Source organism: Myodes glareolus, chromosome X (genome assembly GCF_982192425.1).
Source record: "Myodes glareolus chromosome X, mMyoGla1.1, whole genome shotgun sequence".
NCBI lineage: Eukaryota > Metazoa > Chordata > Mammalia > Rodentia > Cricetidae > Myodes > Myodes glareolus.
The window spans coordinates 128,052,340-128,069,656 of record NC_142053.1 but is presented as its reverse complement, the minus strand read 5'-3'; the positions used below and the strand labels follow the sequence as shown (position 1 = coordinate 128,069,656).

Here is a 17,317-nt window from a genome sequence, read left to right as displayed (position 1 = left end):
CAGACACCTGTCCTGTCGGGAGCAGAGACCAGCTATGCCAGGATGTGACCAACACCCAGCTTCTCTCGGATCTCCCTCACCCCCACACCCCCCAAAGACGATGCCCACAAATCAGCTGGAAGCAGTCTTGAGAATTCACCGGCCAAATTCCTTCAACCTGTAATGCCTAACCTTCTACTTTTTATTATAAAAAGGATCCGGGAATGTTAGTCTTCTGCTGCCACTTTAAGAACTAACCACGCTCACCTCAGCCACTTTTGGACCTCCCCTGCAGCCATCTTTTCTCTCGCTCTCTCTGGTGCGTGTGTGTGTGCGTGTGTGTGTGCGTGTGTGTGTGTCTTTGTTTTCTCTATGTTTGTTTATGTTTTCCTTTCTTTAAGTAATAAATGTCTAGCTTTATGTATAGCCTTATGTCCATTTACTCTGCCGTCCACCGCATTCAGCCGCCTGACTCTGCCGCTTGCCTGGGGACCCTGTACTGCTCCGGTGGCAGCTTCTGCCTGGCTTGCAGGCCGCCCGGGGCCACCATATCATCTTATTTTTAAAAAGAACAATAACAAGCAAGTCCCAATTAAAAGATTTCTTTTATAAGAGTTGTCATGGAAATGATGTCTTTACACAGCAATAGACCTTTGACTAAAGCAATCTTCATGTGATTTTTTAAAAATATAAGAACAGAAAGTGTCAGTTTTAAATAATATTGTGCTTTAGTCAAGAAGAAAAGTCATGTTTCATCATTTCTAGGTAGGGTTGGAGGATTAACAATTAATAATTGCAACAACTCTTGTGAAAGAAAATACAAATTCTTCACAATTATTTACTGAATTTATTGTAGTCACTTTAAGATTATATTATAGAAAGTATGTTGATGGACTATGAAAAGAGTTTTCAAATGGATGTAAGAAATTGCATTTTCTTTGGTGAGTATATATCTATGAAACCCTCTACTTTAAGACAGTCGTTCCCTAATGTGTATGATATATACTTTAAATATTGTATTGACCAATCGGATTATATTCTACTTTAAGAAATAACACATCATTTGTTTTAGTTATAAACTAAACACAATATTAGCCTTCTTAAAAGATCACTCAATTTAATACTTGCACATATACTCATAGTAAAGACAAAATAAACTCTTAAAAAGCTAATTTAATCAACTTTATTCATTTAATTTAATACTTAAAAATCTTATTTTTCATAGCAGTGGCAATAGAAAAATGTTGGATGACAATGAATCACCATGACTAATTATATTACCCATAGAAAGGCATCAAAATGTCTATTTTCTCAGTCACCTTCTGTATTAATGAAAAAAGCTTTTACTTTCATTATTGAAAAACTATTTTAAAATCCTATGTAGAAGTTAAGGTTGCCAGGCAGTGGTGGTGCACGCCTTTAATTCCAGCATTTGGGAGGCAGAGGCAAACAGATCTCTGTGAGTAAAAGGCCAGCCTAGTCTACAGAGTGAGTTTCCAGACATCAAGGACTACAAAGAGAAACTCTGTCTCAAAAAAAAAAAACAAAAAAAAAGAAAAGAAAGAAAGAAGTTAAGGTCATCACACAGTTGCCTGGTTTACTAAGCGCACTCTGCACTGATGACCCTTCAACCTATGGTCAGGTAAATACTACCTGAGGCCTGTGATGAGAGCTGTCATTCAAATAAACCTTACGATATTAAGTTGACTTAAGGAAAGCAAACGGCAGAATGTTGAGAGAAATAACATTGTGGAGATAATCAGAGAAACTGCTTTTATAAAGCATCGAAAGGATTTAGCCTAAAACTTTGGACTTTATTCATAGAACCCTTTAAAACATGGCTTATGTCAGTCAGGGCCCAGCAGGCCCTGCTGCTATGCAAATGAGCGTTCTTGACCCGCCCCCTCCCCACTCTAAGCCCTGGAGCCAAAATGACGTCATCCTCAGGCGCCAACAGTCATTTCCCGTGTTGCCCTGGGCTTTCCTCAGAGCTTCCAGACGCTTCTCTGTTGAGCTCCACTGGGGACTTCCTGTCTTCTGAGGGACCCAGGGACTCCACCTGTCCTCATCACCCTGCTCCTCTGATCAGGTACAGAAGTTGCTGAGACTGTTGTGGTGTTCAATCGCCCACCATGGCTGAAGCATCCTCACAAGTGGGACAGAAATATGACTGTGACTGTGAGGACGCTGTCAATACCTATATTCAGCTGCAGCTCTCTGCCTCCTCTGTGTACTTATATATGGCCTTCTACTTTGACCGTGATGACGTGGGCCAAGAGAACTTGAAGCGTTTCTTCTTGAGCAAGTCACACGACCACAAGGCCAGTGCCGAGATGTTCATGATCCTGCAGAATCAGTGTGGAGGCTGCATCGACCTTCGTCGATACTGCATCTCGGGACCAGACCGCGACAGTTGGCATGGAGGCATCCAGGCTATGGAGTACGTCTTCCACATGGAGATGACCATCAATCAGAGCCTGCTGAACCTGCACGCATTGGCCAAGGGAAAAGGCAACGCCTACCTCTGCAACTTCCTGGAACAAAGCTGTTTGAATCAGCAGGTCCAAGTTCTGAAGGAGGTGAGCCAATATCTGACCAACTTGCGCCAGAAGGGGGCCCCAGAGAATGACTTGGCTGAGTACCTCTTCGAAAAGCTCAGCCTGTCCTAAAGCTTCATGTGAACTGAACTGGGATGTCCCCACTGCCATGGGGTCTTCCTCTGGTCATTAGAACTGATGTCCATGTTGCTTTTGAAGCAAGTTCACTGATCTTCTGTTTCTGTTTGACTGCTATTTGAAATAAATTTGTTTGTTTTCAGCAAAATTAAAGTGTCAAGTTGATGTACAAACTCACATTTTCAGGGACTATGTGAAAGTGTTGCAGCTCTGAAGGGACAGGGTGCCCCAATAGAAGTGTTAGAGCTCTGTTATGGTGGGGGGAAAGGTCTCCACAATGTAAGTTTTACAGCTCTGAAGGGAAATGTATCCTGGCCTTGAGGAGCCAAGGAATACCACAAAGTCACACTGAAAAACAAACCTCACAAATGAGATTTACTGGCAGGGAGAAAAACCAGGAGGGTGGCTGCCTCTGGTCAGGTGAGGAGCAGCAAGGAACTGAAGAGAAGGCAGAGTTTTTATAGAGTGTCTTGGAGTGCAGGAGAGGGGTGGAGCTTTCTAGGGTAGCCGGGAATTGGTGGGAATTTTTTGTGGCCTGAACTTGGATCACACTTAGTGATTGTGGGATTCTGTTGCTTGGCCCTGGTCTTGGTTTGGGGTCAAATCAGGGTCAGAGAGTTTTTTCCTTTGCCCTGGTATGAGGGTCAAGTCAAGATCAGGGTGTTTTTCCTTTGGTTCTGGTCTTGGGGTCAAGAGGGGGTCAAGGTGTTCTTTCTTTGGCCTTTTTACCCTACACTGTGATTGTGGCTTAATTGTTATAGTGCTTGCCTAGTATTCAGAAAACCCTAAAACGCATAGCAATAAACTAGGATAATGATATACACCTGAAATCATCACCATAGAGATGGAGGCAGGAATATCAAATGTTGAATGTAATCCTGCTTTACAGAAAGACAGAGGGCCTCTGAGCTACAAGACACTGTTTCATAAAAGAAAAAAATTCTCTCACCTTGAAAAAAATGAATGTGGATCTCATGAATTTTTAAAATTGATGTCCAAACGTCAGACGGTAGTGGTGCATGCCTTTACTCCCAGAACTCAGGAGGCAGAGGTAGGCAGATCTCTGTGAGTTCAAGGCCAGTCTGGTTTACACAACGAGTTCCAGGGCATCTAGAGCTGTTATACAGAGGAACTCTGGCTCAAGAAAACCAAAAAGAAATTGATGTCCAGAATAGTTAGGGTCTGAGAGAATCCCCTAAAGAAGACCAACAACCATGTATGCATTAAAAATATTTCTTTATTCTTTTCAACATTAGGATGACTCTTGGTGATACCCAAGGAAGGCCACAAGCTTCTTTTAAGCAGAGTTAGGGGAATTCCAGAGAGGAGGGATTAATCTGAAGTTGATTGGTGTAGAAAAGATTAGTCTTGGAGCCAGTTGGTAAAAGCTGACTTGTGGGAGGCTTAGTGGAGAGGTTGTGGTGAAAAGGGAACACTTCTGCATTGCTTGTGGGAATGCAAGCTGGTACAACTCCTTTGGATGTCAGTGTGGCGATTTCTCAGAAAATTTGGAAACAACCTTCCTCAAGACCCAGCAATACCACTTTTGCGTATATATCCAAAGGGTGTTCCATTGTGCCACAAGGACATGTGCTCAACTGTGTTCATAGCAGCTTTGTTTGTCATAGCCAGAACCTGGAAACAACCTAAAGTCCCCTCATTCGAAGAATGGATAAGAAAAATGTGGTACATTTACACAATGGAGTACTACACAGCAGAAAAAATAACGACAGCTTGAATTTTGCAGGAAAATGGATGGAGCTATAAAACATTATTTTGAGTGAGGTAACCCAGATGCAGAAAGACAATTATCACATGTACTCACTTATAGGTGTTTTTTAAACATAAAGCAAAGAAAGCCAGCCTACAAGTCACAATCCCAGAGAACACAGACAACAAAGAGGACACTAATAGAGACTAACATAGATCTAATCTACATGGGAAGTAGAATATAGAAAAAGACAAAATCTCCTGAGTAAATTGGGAACACGACGACCGTGGAGGAGGATTGAAGGGGAAGGAGAGAGGCAGGGAGGGGAGCAGAGAAAAATGTAGAGCTCAATAAATATCAATAAAAATGTATAAAATTTTAAATGCCATATTCCCTAAAACTTTGAGCAGTTGAGGGCTGTTTATCAGGTACAGCTACAGTATATAATCTACCTGGAAAGCTGGCTCTGAGCTTGAGTGTACTGGCTTGTAACAGGTAAGATTTACACTCGTAAAAAGAATGAAGAAAAAACTGCTTGCAATAGAAGGTTAATGGCAGAACTGACAATAGTAGAGAACATCTTAATATATTTGAAATGAGGGTTGGATTAAATATAAAGTGTTTTTGTAAGAGACTTAAAAGTACATACCATTTTAAAACATGAGACTTGTTTTTGTAGTCTGAAGTGAGATACAATGAACAGACAATTATAACATTTAACAGTAAACATAGGTACATTTACATTTTATGTATAAATATACACACACACATACACACACACACGCACACATACACACACACAAAGTGAACAGGAATTGGCTTAAGTGGATGATTTGGTGGGCCCTGCCAAAGGCATGCCACCACACAAAACACACATGCAACAGAGTCAACAAGAGGAATTTAGAGACAAACACATAAGTGAACTGGGGGACCAGGCAGAGTATAAAAATGGCAGGATTTGGTTACCTGACCTGGCTCTCAGTTAAGATGGCATTGAAGTCTCCTGACCTCAGTCAAAATAGCAGCAGTCACATGTTGTAAGGAAAAACCACTCAGTTAAGATGACGGTGAAGTCATTTGGCCTCAGTTAAGATGATAGTAAATTCAACTGACCTCAGTCAAAATGGCAGCGGTCACATGTTATATGGAAAAGCCACAATTCTGTACTGCAGGGAATTTAAGGTTAATAATAAGAGAGACTTAGAGGCGTGATCTGTCCTGTGGCTGAGCCGCCATGCCACAAGCTGCTGTGCTCAGATTACGACCCCCAGAGAGAGACCATCAGAGAGGCCCAGACTGTAATAAGCAAGGTTTAATCAGCATAATACAAACATGTTTGGAATTCATCTCCATCCCCGTTACAGCGAGGTAGAGAGAGGAGTTGTATCTCCTCTGTGGGGTAAACTTTTAAAGGCATAACTACAAAGAGAATCTTTGAATCTACTTTGACATGGGTACAAAGACTTTTGCTCCCTCCCATTCTGTTATGCCAGCTTTTTCCTTGTCCTTAGAGCAGGGCCATTGCTCTTGAGTTAGGCCATCTTTATCAGCCTGTACCAGGTGGCTGGCTGGGCTGAGCTAAGTGACCTTGTGCTCAGAATATCATGAGTGGGAGAGGAGAAGACCACTATCTTCCTGGGAAAATACTCTGCTAGGAAACTTCTTCTCGCTCCTTTGAGAATAAGGCATGACAGCGCCACAAAGATGCAGAGAGGAGCAAAAGACTGGAATTGAAAAAGCTGCCTCATGGATCTGACCAATCTTGTTGGCAGCAGTAGCGGTGACAGGGTCCATTAGCCTGTGTGTTGATAGTAGTTAGAAAGCTCCCAAAAAAGGGGAGCTGGTGGACACAGGTAGAGTAAGGGTACGAGCTGAAGAAGAAGGACATTAAGGTCTATGGTTTTAGGCATCCATCCCAGGGGGGACAGACATGGATTGCTTGCTACCCATAGCTGAAACTGTGAAAACCCACAAAAACATCAACACCACAAGGTGCACTGTGAGACAACTCTCGGGTATGGGCAGGGTGTGAATCAGCACGCCACCATCTCAAGACTGAAGATGGATGTGCCAGCATTACAGAGGAACTTGGGGTGATTGTCCAGGCAGCCAGCTCTTTGTATCATTTCTCACATGTTTTAGAAGATGCTTGAGTCCACTTCCTGTTTCCTCAATTGATAGTGTTTCTTTCTTGGGCCTCTGAGATAGTCAAAGACTAGATATTTGTAGCTCAATATTTCCTTGTTTACTAAACACAGAAAAGCAACTCACGAAAGAGGTGTAAAGTGTAAATGTTTGAGAGACATTAAAAGATAATTTCATAGTGCAAATTAGAATAAAAAGTGGATTAGGTACAACCTTTTGTAATTTCCATGATAGGATAGATATGGAGTATTTTCTCTGAATTTGTCAAATGTAAATGGACTAGATATTGTTGACCTATTTATTGTCCATATGTATTGTATATAGTTATTGTACTTATTGTATATAGTTTTTCTTATATTAGTTACAGCCTTCTTTTTAGTTTAGACACAATGGGAAATATAGTGATATATTATTTTTGTTTTAATAAGTAAAGCTTGCCCAAAGATCAGAGGACAAACCAGCCATGCTAGTCAGTCATTCAAGCCAGGCAGTGGTGACACATACATTCAATCCAAGCAGCCATACTAGCTAGCCACAGAGGCCAGGCAGTGCTGCATGTCTTTAATACCAGCACTAGAGAGGAATCTAAGGTGAGATGAGACAGAAACTCACTGTCTTTTCAGTCCGAAGATTTCATAGAGATAAGGGCTGTCTAGTGGCTTGGCTGTTTTGCTTCTCTGATCTTTCATCTTAAACCCCAATATCTGTTCTGGGTTTTTATTATTTGTGCTGCAATACAGTGCTCCTACCTCTGTGAAATGCATCAGATATATTTCTCACTCTACTTTAGGACTCACCATTGGCTCAGGAAAACAAAATGTTCCTGTGTTTACTCAGTTACCAACTGAATACTAAAACCAACATTGCACACAAATACACATTTAACAAGTAATGAAAAGGACATGCGAAATAAAAGTAAAATGAAGTGAGATATTGGGAAATTGAGAGATATGATTTGTTTGAAGCTTAGCACAGGTGAGGTTGTTAAAGATGTTGACTTTGCCCAAATTTATCCACAGATTCAATGAAATATCATTGAGAATACTAACAAGATGTATGGTAGAATCTGAGAAGCTGACTCTAAAATTCATATTTAAATTCAAAACATATAGAATAGCCAAAGCAACATGTGAAGCAGAAACACGGGGTAGAGGATGAAATAAAGCCCATGAAAACATGCTTAGCATCATCACTGTCGTTAGAGAAGCATACATATAACACACTGATGAATCACCACATAGCTCTAAAATGACAAACTCTCAACTGATAAAGCAAGCATTCGCTGTTTGCTCGCATGTTTTGAGTGATGTTCATCAGGAAGGAGGGAATGGTCAATGCTCAGCTGGATTTCTGCTTTTTCTCTCTGTTCAGATCACATGCAAGCAGTCCATGCATTGGTGCAGCTTACAGTAGGCAGACCTCCCTATCTAGTAACTTCATCTGAATAATCCCTTACAGACATGCTCAGGGACTAATTGAGCATAAAGGATCAGTCATTGACAAGCCCAGAGTCTTATACCCTAGATTATTCTGATATTCTGGCAATCTAGATGAACTCTCCCACAGACCATAGCAAGAATCCACATGTATCTTGAGAGGTTGGAAAATTCAATTATTGCTTCAAGGAATTTAAAATTGATGAAATAGTACACAGTGTGTTATAATGTGGCACTTGTGCCAGAGGATTGGAAGGCCGATGCAGAGATAACAGGGAGGCTGGAGAGACAGCTCAGTTAGTGAAAGGATTTCTGTTCAATAATGAAGACCTCATTATGGATTTCCAGAAGACACAAAAAAAGTTGCTATGGTTGCAAAACTCTTTAATCCTAGCATGTAAACAACATGGAAAATAGAAAGTAGAAAAAGACAGGCTCTCCTGAGTAAATTGGGAGCATGGAGATCTTGGGAGAGGGTTGAAGGGGCAGGGATAGGTAGGGAGGGGATCAGAGAAAACATAGAGCTCAATAAAAATCAATAAAATATATTAAGAAATTAATGCCAGGGCTAGAGAGATGGCACATTGATTAAGAGCAATGTTCATTCTTACAGAGGACCTGGGTTCAGGTCCAAGCACCCACACAGTGACTCACAACCATCAGTAGTACAGTTCTATGGGATCTGACACCCCTTTCTGGCCTCCTCAGGTACCATGTACACACATGGTGCACATAAATACATACAGGCAAAACATTCATACACAAAAAAATATTCAGCACTAGCCAATAGAATTCCACAGCATAACAGAAATATTAAACACCAAGTGAGAGTCATTCCTAGTATTGCTCACCCTACAGAAATCTATGAGACATGTTATATTAATAGACTAAAGTGGGGAACATAAGACTGTGTTTTTTTCAAATGATAGAGGAAAAAGCAATTGAATAAAATTAATGTACGTTCCTGAGGAAAACCAGAAATGGGAGGAAATACCGAACACAACAACACTGGCCAAGACTCCAGCAGTGAAGACCAATGCAGCATGACGAGGTGCCATATCTGACCACTTCTGTCCAACGCCTAGTGACAAGGAGCTCTAGCTGGAGCAATCAGGCAAGAAAGGGGACGTCAAACTGGGAAAGGAAAATGACCGCACATGTAGAAAACCCTGAAGTTTCAATAAAAGTTCAGTAAATAAATTTCAGCACACAGATTAATGCAAAGCTAATTATATTTCTACATGGCAATGAAAAAATTTTGATAATTTAAGATAATTATTTTGTTCACAATAGTATCAATACAAAAATACTTATAAATAAACTAAAGAGGCAAGTAAATGCTGAGGAAAGAAACTTGAGAAAATGACTGGGAAAAGAACCTTTTAAAAACTTCAAAGTCTTTATTTAGTTATGAATTTGAGCCATATTTCTACAAACACTGATGATACTAAACACATCAGTAGCAATGAACAATAAAGAACCATGTAATGATTCAGCAAGATGCATGTATCACCAGACAGGCAGAAGTCATTCCTTTTACAAATGTGTTAAGAAAAGATTTTAGTTATATAAAGATTTAAAATATTCAAAATTATAATTTAAAGATAAAATTTTAACAAAGTTGATGTAGAAAGATCACCTAAGTTAGTCCTTTGAGTTTTTTTTTTCAAAGACTATTCTTAAAATTTCCCAGGGTCAGCGAATAAAGGGATTTTAACACATGGGCAATTAAAAAAAATCAAAAGAAAAGAAAAACTAGCCTTCCTTTCATGGGGATCAGAGAAGACCAATTGAAAACAACAATGAAATGCCACTCTTTTGATCAGAATACTGCCAATTATTAAACAGTGGAATAAAATTGGTACAAATCCTGAACACAGCTACTGCCACATGCATTCAGTGTGTATTACATTTGGTTTAGGCTTCAGGAAAGCAAGAACATTTGATTAAAGGGGGCTGGATGAGGCAGCAACAGGTGTGAGAGCCCTGGGTGCTATACTCAAGGGCTGTATGTAGTCAATGAGGCTGCTGGAGTTAAGAGGACACAGACACTTTCACATGGGAACAATAGATGACATAACCACAGAGCCCGCAGGAAAGGAAGTGGAAAACCTCAGACTACTGGTATAGATTCAGCAACCCCTGATGATGTTTCCACTTCAGTGATGATACCATTCATTACTGGGATAAATAATTCAAATTACTGACAGTGTGCTAAAGGAATCGGGAAAATTCAAGGACTCAAAGAGAAAGTCCCTTTCTCATGAGGCCTAGTAATCTGCTGATGAGGGACCTATACTTCAGTGTCAGAGCTTCTCTCTGATGGGAGTTCTTTCAAAGATGACAACTGTTTTGAAGGAGTGGTCCTAGACTCTGTGCTGATCCTATTATCACCAAGTCTGAGACCTGTGCTACTTAGTTTTTGTCTACTAGAGTCAACTGAGAAGAGAAAACTTCAACTGAGAAATTGCATCCATTACACTGGCCAATGGGCATGTGTGTAGGGGCATTTTCTTAACTAAAGATTGGTATTGGAAGGCCCAGCCCACTGTGGTCAGAGACCCCCTTGGGAAGGTGGCCCTGGGTTGCATAAGAAAGGAATGTGGTAAAGGCCAGAGGAGCCAGCCAACAGAGCAGTGTTCCTCTGTGGTCTCTGCTTCAGTTTCTGCTCAGGCTCTTGCCCTGACCTCTCTCCAGGGCGGACTGCAAGCTGTAAGATCCCTAAATCCTTTCCTCCCCAAGGTGCTTTTGGTCCGCAACAAAAAAGACAAACTAGGCCGACACCCTCTCTCAGTGCAACAGGGCAACACTTTTCAAGAAGACTGAGAAAAACACAAGCACTAAAGCCACACCCAGACAGCAGCATGGGGAAGATGCACAGACCCCTGCTGCACGCATTAGAGCAAGAATGTCTCCAAGGAAACATGAATAAGAATTTTGTGAGAGCCTGGTATGAAAAAATTTCACCTGAAGAAAGTGTTCTGCTCAAACCAAAGCCTATTTGAAGAAAACATTAGGCTATGGCGTTCTGACAGCTCCAAGTACTATCACCCTGAGACCTTTAACATAGTTTCTGAGCTAACCAGCTGAAGTAGTAATGGAAATGTACAGTTTTAAGTCAACCCATGTGATTTCAGCTCAAAGTTGTCATAGTTACCTGATCTTCACTAGACACTACTGGTACATTACAGTCCCTGTAGCCCAGTGCTTCTCAACCTGTGTATCACTACTCTCTGTTTTCTCAGGGGTTACCTAAAACCATCAGAAACACAAATATTAGCATTACAATTCCTAACAGTGGCAAAATTACAGTTATGAAGTAGCAACAAACATAATTTTAGAGTTGTGGGTCATTATAACACGGGGAATTGTACTAAAGGGTCTCAGCATTAGGAAGGTAGAGAACAACAGTCCTAGCCATTTTCTCTCCCTCCCAGAAATCAGGCCTTGGCCCCAGCTGTCTGCTGTGATCTTGCAGCTCTCCTGGAGCTGATTTCCCTCCCCCCACTTTGCAGCTTCAGACAAGGCTAGTCTCCCTCTCTCTCAGACTCCAAAGAACCTTGAATTTTAACTTTCCTTTTAACAGTGCCTTCTGGATTTTTTGGGTACAGACTAAGTCATGTGGTATGGAACTCCCCTACTGAAAACTTATGAAAGCAGGACACGCCCTTTGTTCTTTGGGAATTAAAGGTCAGTCTATGACCCCCTTAAAATAGAATTGCACAGCATTGCACGGAGCAATGTGTTAGCTCCCCTAGGAACCGAAGGGTCTTTTCTTTAGGAACTCACCGCACTATCCTCTATCCCTGGTGGCTATCTCTCCTGATGAAACTCATCTTTGGACCTGAAAGCCCACTCACTCTCCCTCCCTGCAGACATGGCTGCTTGTGGCCTTGGTGCCATCATTTTTTCCTAACAAAACCCATCTGAAGGGTAATTCATCACAGCTTCTGTTGTGTGACCATGCTTTTCCTGGGGAGAAGCAACACATACACCTACTCATCCCAACACATACACCTACTCATGACAGAATAAAGTACAGGTACTACCAAAGCCCATCTTGGTGAATCGATGAATTGTTTTTTAATGTTTATTTATTTCATGTGCATTGGGGTATGTCTGTGTGTGGGTGTCAAACCCATCACTTGCAGCTGGATTACAGACAGTGGTGAGCTGCCAGGTGGGCACTAGGAACTGAACCCCTAACCCCTAGACAGCTGTCAGTGCTCTCAACCACTGAACCATCTCTCCAGTCCCGACCCAATGAGTTTCACTGAGGTTAGTTACAGGAATACGGATAAGGGGTTACTTATGGGAGCTCAAATGATTCAGAGACAGTGGTATCCACAAGGTCCACTCCAGCATGGTGACAGCTCCCAAAACTGGGGCCCCAGAGAACACTGCACATCCTGGCAGCTTCACAGGTTGGAGAGTGCCCTTTCCAGTTGTCCCAATGGGTTAAATCTTCCCAGGCAGCTGTATGCATGTCTGTGCACCACATGCATGCTGTACCTGCAGAGATCATAAGAATGCATCAGATCCCCTGGAACTGTAATTACAGATAGTTGCAATCTACCACATGGGTGCTAGCAATTAAACCTGGATCTTTTGCAAGAAGAAAGTACTTTTAGACATTGATCTATCTCTCCAGCCCCAGGTTCTTGATTCTTACATTCCTCCTCCTTTCTTTCAGGATGCAAGTTTGCAATGAGAAGAAAATATCTGTACAAAGATGAAAACTACTTTTACAAGGTTGTTGTGAAGCTTAGAGGATATGTTCTGCATCCAGAAAATGATTACTGTTAGTAAAATAAAATGTTATGACCCAATTAATACAAATTTACTTAGTAAAAATATAGAAAGTAAGTATATATATACACACACTCATATATATGTATATATGTATATACGTATATATACATACACACACTCACACACACACACACACACACACACATATATATGTGTATATATATATATATATATATATATATATATATATATATATATATGCACATCTGTTCTTTGGTTTCTGTTTTTTGGTGTTCAAAGAGAGTTGCTTCCTTTATCAGAGGACCTTAATCAGAAACCAATAATCTCTAATAGTGGCATAATATTTATATAAAACCTACAATCATCTTTCCATGGACACCACATAATCTCTAGATTCTGTGATTTATTTATATGTATGACTCTGTGTGTGTATGTGTGTGTGTGTACTGTGTGCAGGTGCCCATGGAAGTTGAAGTTTTGGATCCCTTGAAACTGGAGACACAGGCAGTTGTGAGCTGCCCAGTGTTGGTGCTGAGAACCAAATGAGGGTTCTCTGGACAAACAGCAAGAATTGTTGGATTCTTTATTATGTTTAACACAAAGTAATTACTATTTAACTACTTTTTAAAGTATGGTGCTAAGAGAATTTTAATAAGAAATATCAGCTGAGCAGTGAACATGCATGCCTTTAATCCCAGCACTTGAGAGGCAGAGGCAGGTGAATCTCTGTGAGCATGGCCTACAGAGAGAGTTCCCAGATAGCCAGAGCTACACAGAGAAACTCCATCTCAAAAAAGAAAGATTATTGATTCAGTAAAAGAAATTTAAAAAGTATTTTCAATCCACAGTTGGTTAGATCCACAAATGTGAAACTCATTTCGAAGGGTTTTTGTTAGTATTGTTTGTTGTTTTGCATTTTTACTTGGTTTTCAAAATAGGGTTTCTGAGTCTTAATCACCATGCTCCACCCCTAGAACTGACTTCCATAAGTTCATGTATTTGGGAGCTGCTGCTGGGATCCTCTTCATATTGTAGGAATGAAGGAGGATGATCTTGTAGAAGTGTTCCATGGTAGCATTTAGCACATAGTAAAAATGCAATAAATGATGACTTTTGTTATTATCATAATTACATTCATTGTTTACAGCATGGAGAGTGAATTCTGTGGGCATACTGAGTTGAATTCTAGGTCTTAGGGACATTGTTCCTCTCATAGCAATATTTAGAAACATTTTTTTTAAGATCTGGAAAGATGTTTCTTTTCCTCTTTCACAATGGTCTCTGACCTAATAACCAGAAACTGACCTATTAAGAAAAAAAAATCCCGAGGAGTGAGGTAAAGACTGAGGAGGAAGTTGTTTGGGGCTATGAGAGAGAACTTTCTCTGGGAGATGAACACGATACACTAACAAATCAAAGTCTTGTGATAGCCTAAACAGGCCTTTGAGTTTGCTGGCCAATTTGGTCTCACAGACCCCAAACATGCCAACCAAATAAGTTCTCTGTCATTTTTTAATCAGTAACTCAAGTAAAATCTTATCCTTCTCAAAGATTTCTGACAGTCTGATAGCTAAGAGGTTTTGCCAGGTTACTTCACCAAATAAAAATACCTTTCATTGTACAAAAATATGTCACAGGCATTATACAATGTATATGTCGAAAACTTCTATTTTTCTTATGAGTTCCAGGGAGCCAAAATAAAGAACCCACCATAAACAGATCAGATACATAACCCCTCAATTCCCTGGTCCTAAATTTTTTTTTCTTAATTTAACTTTGTCCTCTGTTCTGCCAACACCCTAACCAGGTACAAGGGACACCAGACATTTCCATGCCACAGACACCTGTCGGGAACAGAGACCAGGTATGCCAGGATGTGAACAGCACCCAGCCTTTTCTCAGATCTCCACCACCTCCCCCAAAGACAACGCCCACATATCAGCCGGAAGCAGTCTTGAGAATTCGCCGCCCCAATTCCTTCAAACTGTAATGTCTAACCTTCTACTTTTTATTATAAAAAGGATCCAGGAATATTATTCCTTTGCGGTGCCTTTAAGGACTAACCACGTCCACTCCCCAGCCACTTCTGATGTCCCTTGCTGCCATCTTAACTCTCTCTCTTTGGTCTTTCTCTCTCGGCGTGTGCACATGTGTTTATCTCTGTCTCTATGTTTTTATGTCTTTATGTTTGTCTATCTCTGTCTCTCTGTCTCTCTGTTTCTTTTTAAGTAATAAATGTTTACCCTTATGTTTATTTACTATGTCCTGTGAGCCTTTTATCCACCGTACCTGCCGCCTGACTCCTGGCTGCATGGCGCTGCCACCCTGGAGATCTTGCAGAGACCCACAGACATCCTTATCAGACTAGCAGCTGCTCTGCGAGCCTGCCAGGGAACACACCTGCCTTTTTAAAAAACAATAGGCCCTGCATCAGCTCAGCAAGAATCATGGCCACCAAGGGGCACTGATCCTCTTGCAGAAGATTCATCATTGGGGTGAATTTGCTCTAACCCATGGCAGAAGCCTGACAAGGTGGAGCTGAGACATCCCTGGTCCCCCTTGACTCCCTGGCCACTCTGCAGGGGCTAAACCCTCTAGCCTCGTAGCCCATCCCACCTTTCATCCAGGAACCCCTTCCTTTATTTCTCCCTTCCTCTTCAGGGCCATAAAATCACCCAGGTCAGCTGGCTTGCAGTCTGGGACTGGGCTGGAAGTGCAACCCGGCAGGAGGGAGTGCCTGTGTTTCAATAGCCTGCATGCCGGTGGTGTAAAGTTAGGCCCTCCATCAGCTCAGCAAGAATCCCGGCAAGCAAGGGGCGCTGATCCTCTAGCAGAATATTCATCAGAGGGGGGAACTTGACCCAGTACCAGAAGATCCATTAGAGAACATTTGAAGGAAGAGATGGGCAGACACCAAGGCAAGAATTCCTCCAACAATCGGAAAAACAACATGAAAACACCAGATCCCAGTGATCTTACTACAGAAGTACTTGAACACCCTGTTCCGGAAGAAGTGGAAAACAGTGTCATTATGAAAGCAAAAGAGTCCCTTAGACAGGGTATGAATAACTCACTTAAAGAAGTGGAAGAGAAGTATAACTAAAAGATTGAAGAAATCAGTAAAGAAATGGAAGAGAAATATAACAAAAGGTTTGAAGAAATGAGTAAATCCATAAACAACACCCTGGGAAACCAAGAAAAAAACAATCAAACAGGTAATGGAAACAGGTCAAGAATTGAAAGCTGAAATGGAGGCAATGAAGAAAACACAAACCGAGGGCCGGCTGGCTATGGAAAATCGAGGTAAACAAACAGAGACTTCAGAAACAAGCATAACCAATAGAATGCAAGAGATAGAAGAATGAATCTCAGATTATGAAGACACCATAGAGAAAATTAATGCTGTGACCAAAGAAAGCAGCAAATCCAACAAATACTCATCACAAAACATTCAGGAAATCTGGGACATAATAAAAAAACCAAATCTAAGAATAATAGGGGTAGAAGAAGGAGAAGAATTGCAGACCAAAGGTCCAGAAAATATATTGAACAAAATTATAGAAGAAAACTTTCCTAACCAAAAGAACGATATTCCTATGAAGGTTCAAGAAGCATACAGAACATCAAATAGACTGGATCAAAAAAAAAATTCCCTTGCCATATAATAATCAAAACACAAAAAAATACAGATTAAAGAAAGAGTATTGATCCGGTTCTCCCACCGCCCCCGCGGCGGGTCGCAGCAGTCCGTGCAGCGGCTGCTCCGCTCCGTGACAGGTTCGGCCTCACACACACACGCCTCCCATACACGCCACCAAGATGCCCAAGAGGAAGGTTAGCGCAGATGGAGTGGTGAAGGCGGAGCCCAAGCGCTGCTCCGCGAGGCTGTTGGCAAAGCCCGCCCCTGCCAAGGTGGACACGAAGCCGAAGAAGGCCGCAGGAAAGGATAAGTCATCAGATAAAAAAGTGCAAGCAAAAGGGAAGAGGAGAGCAAAGGCCAAACAGGTGGAAGTGGCCAACCAGCAAACCGTGGATCTGCCCACAGAGAACGGAGAGACCGGAAACCAGAGTCCAGCCTCTGAAGGTGAAGAGAAAGAAGCCAAGTCCGACTAACCATCCATCATGTCTGTCAGTGTCCCGCCTCCCTTCTTGTACAATCCAGAGGAATATTTTTATCAACTATTTTGTAAATGCGAGTTTTTTAGTAGCTCTAGAAACATTTTTAAAAGGTGGGGAGAAATCCTGCCTCATCCTATTTTTTAAGTGTAAATGATTTTTTTAAGAGGTTAAATCACTTGCTGGTTGTTTATTTTTTGGTACAACCAGAAAATAGCAGGATACTGAATCAGGAGAGGCTGTGACTGTCTCGGGGGTCACCATAACATTCCGTAGAGGGGGTAGTTTTATATCCTACAACACAAAGCATATCCTAAATGGTAATTTGGAGTCTTGGTCGTACATTTGTGTCTGGAATATTTTCAGTTATATCTGGTGTCGTGTTTCGTAGAACTGTTGGCTAAAAACCCACTCCTCGGCCCTTTCCCCGTCAGGACTGTCTGCTCATGGCGGTCCATCTTCCTAACAAGTGTGACAATGTG

At 41.4% G+C, this 17,317-nt stretch overlaps 1 protein-coding gene and 1 pseudogene across 1 annotated transcript; both read left to right on the top strand.

Moving 5' to 3' along the window:
* Positions 1-1,943: 1,943 nt before the first annotated feature.
* Positions 1,944-2,761, top strand: LOC148117488 (ferritin heavy polypeptide-like 17E). Its single transcript, XM_087902806.1, has one exon. The coding sequence runs from the start codon at positions 2,112-2,114 to the stop codon at positions 2,646-2,648; it is 537 nt and encodes a 178-aa protein (XP_087758932.1). The 5' UTR covers positions 1,944-2,111; the 3' UTR covers positions 2,649-2,761.
* Positions 2,762-16,538: 13,777 nt separating this feature from the next.
* On the top strand, positions 16,539-17,111 carry LOC125417901 (non-histone chromosomal protein HMG-14 pseudogene; annotated as a pseudogene).
* Positions 17,112-17,317: the final 206 nt, after the last annotated feature.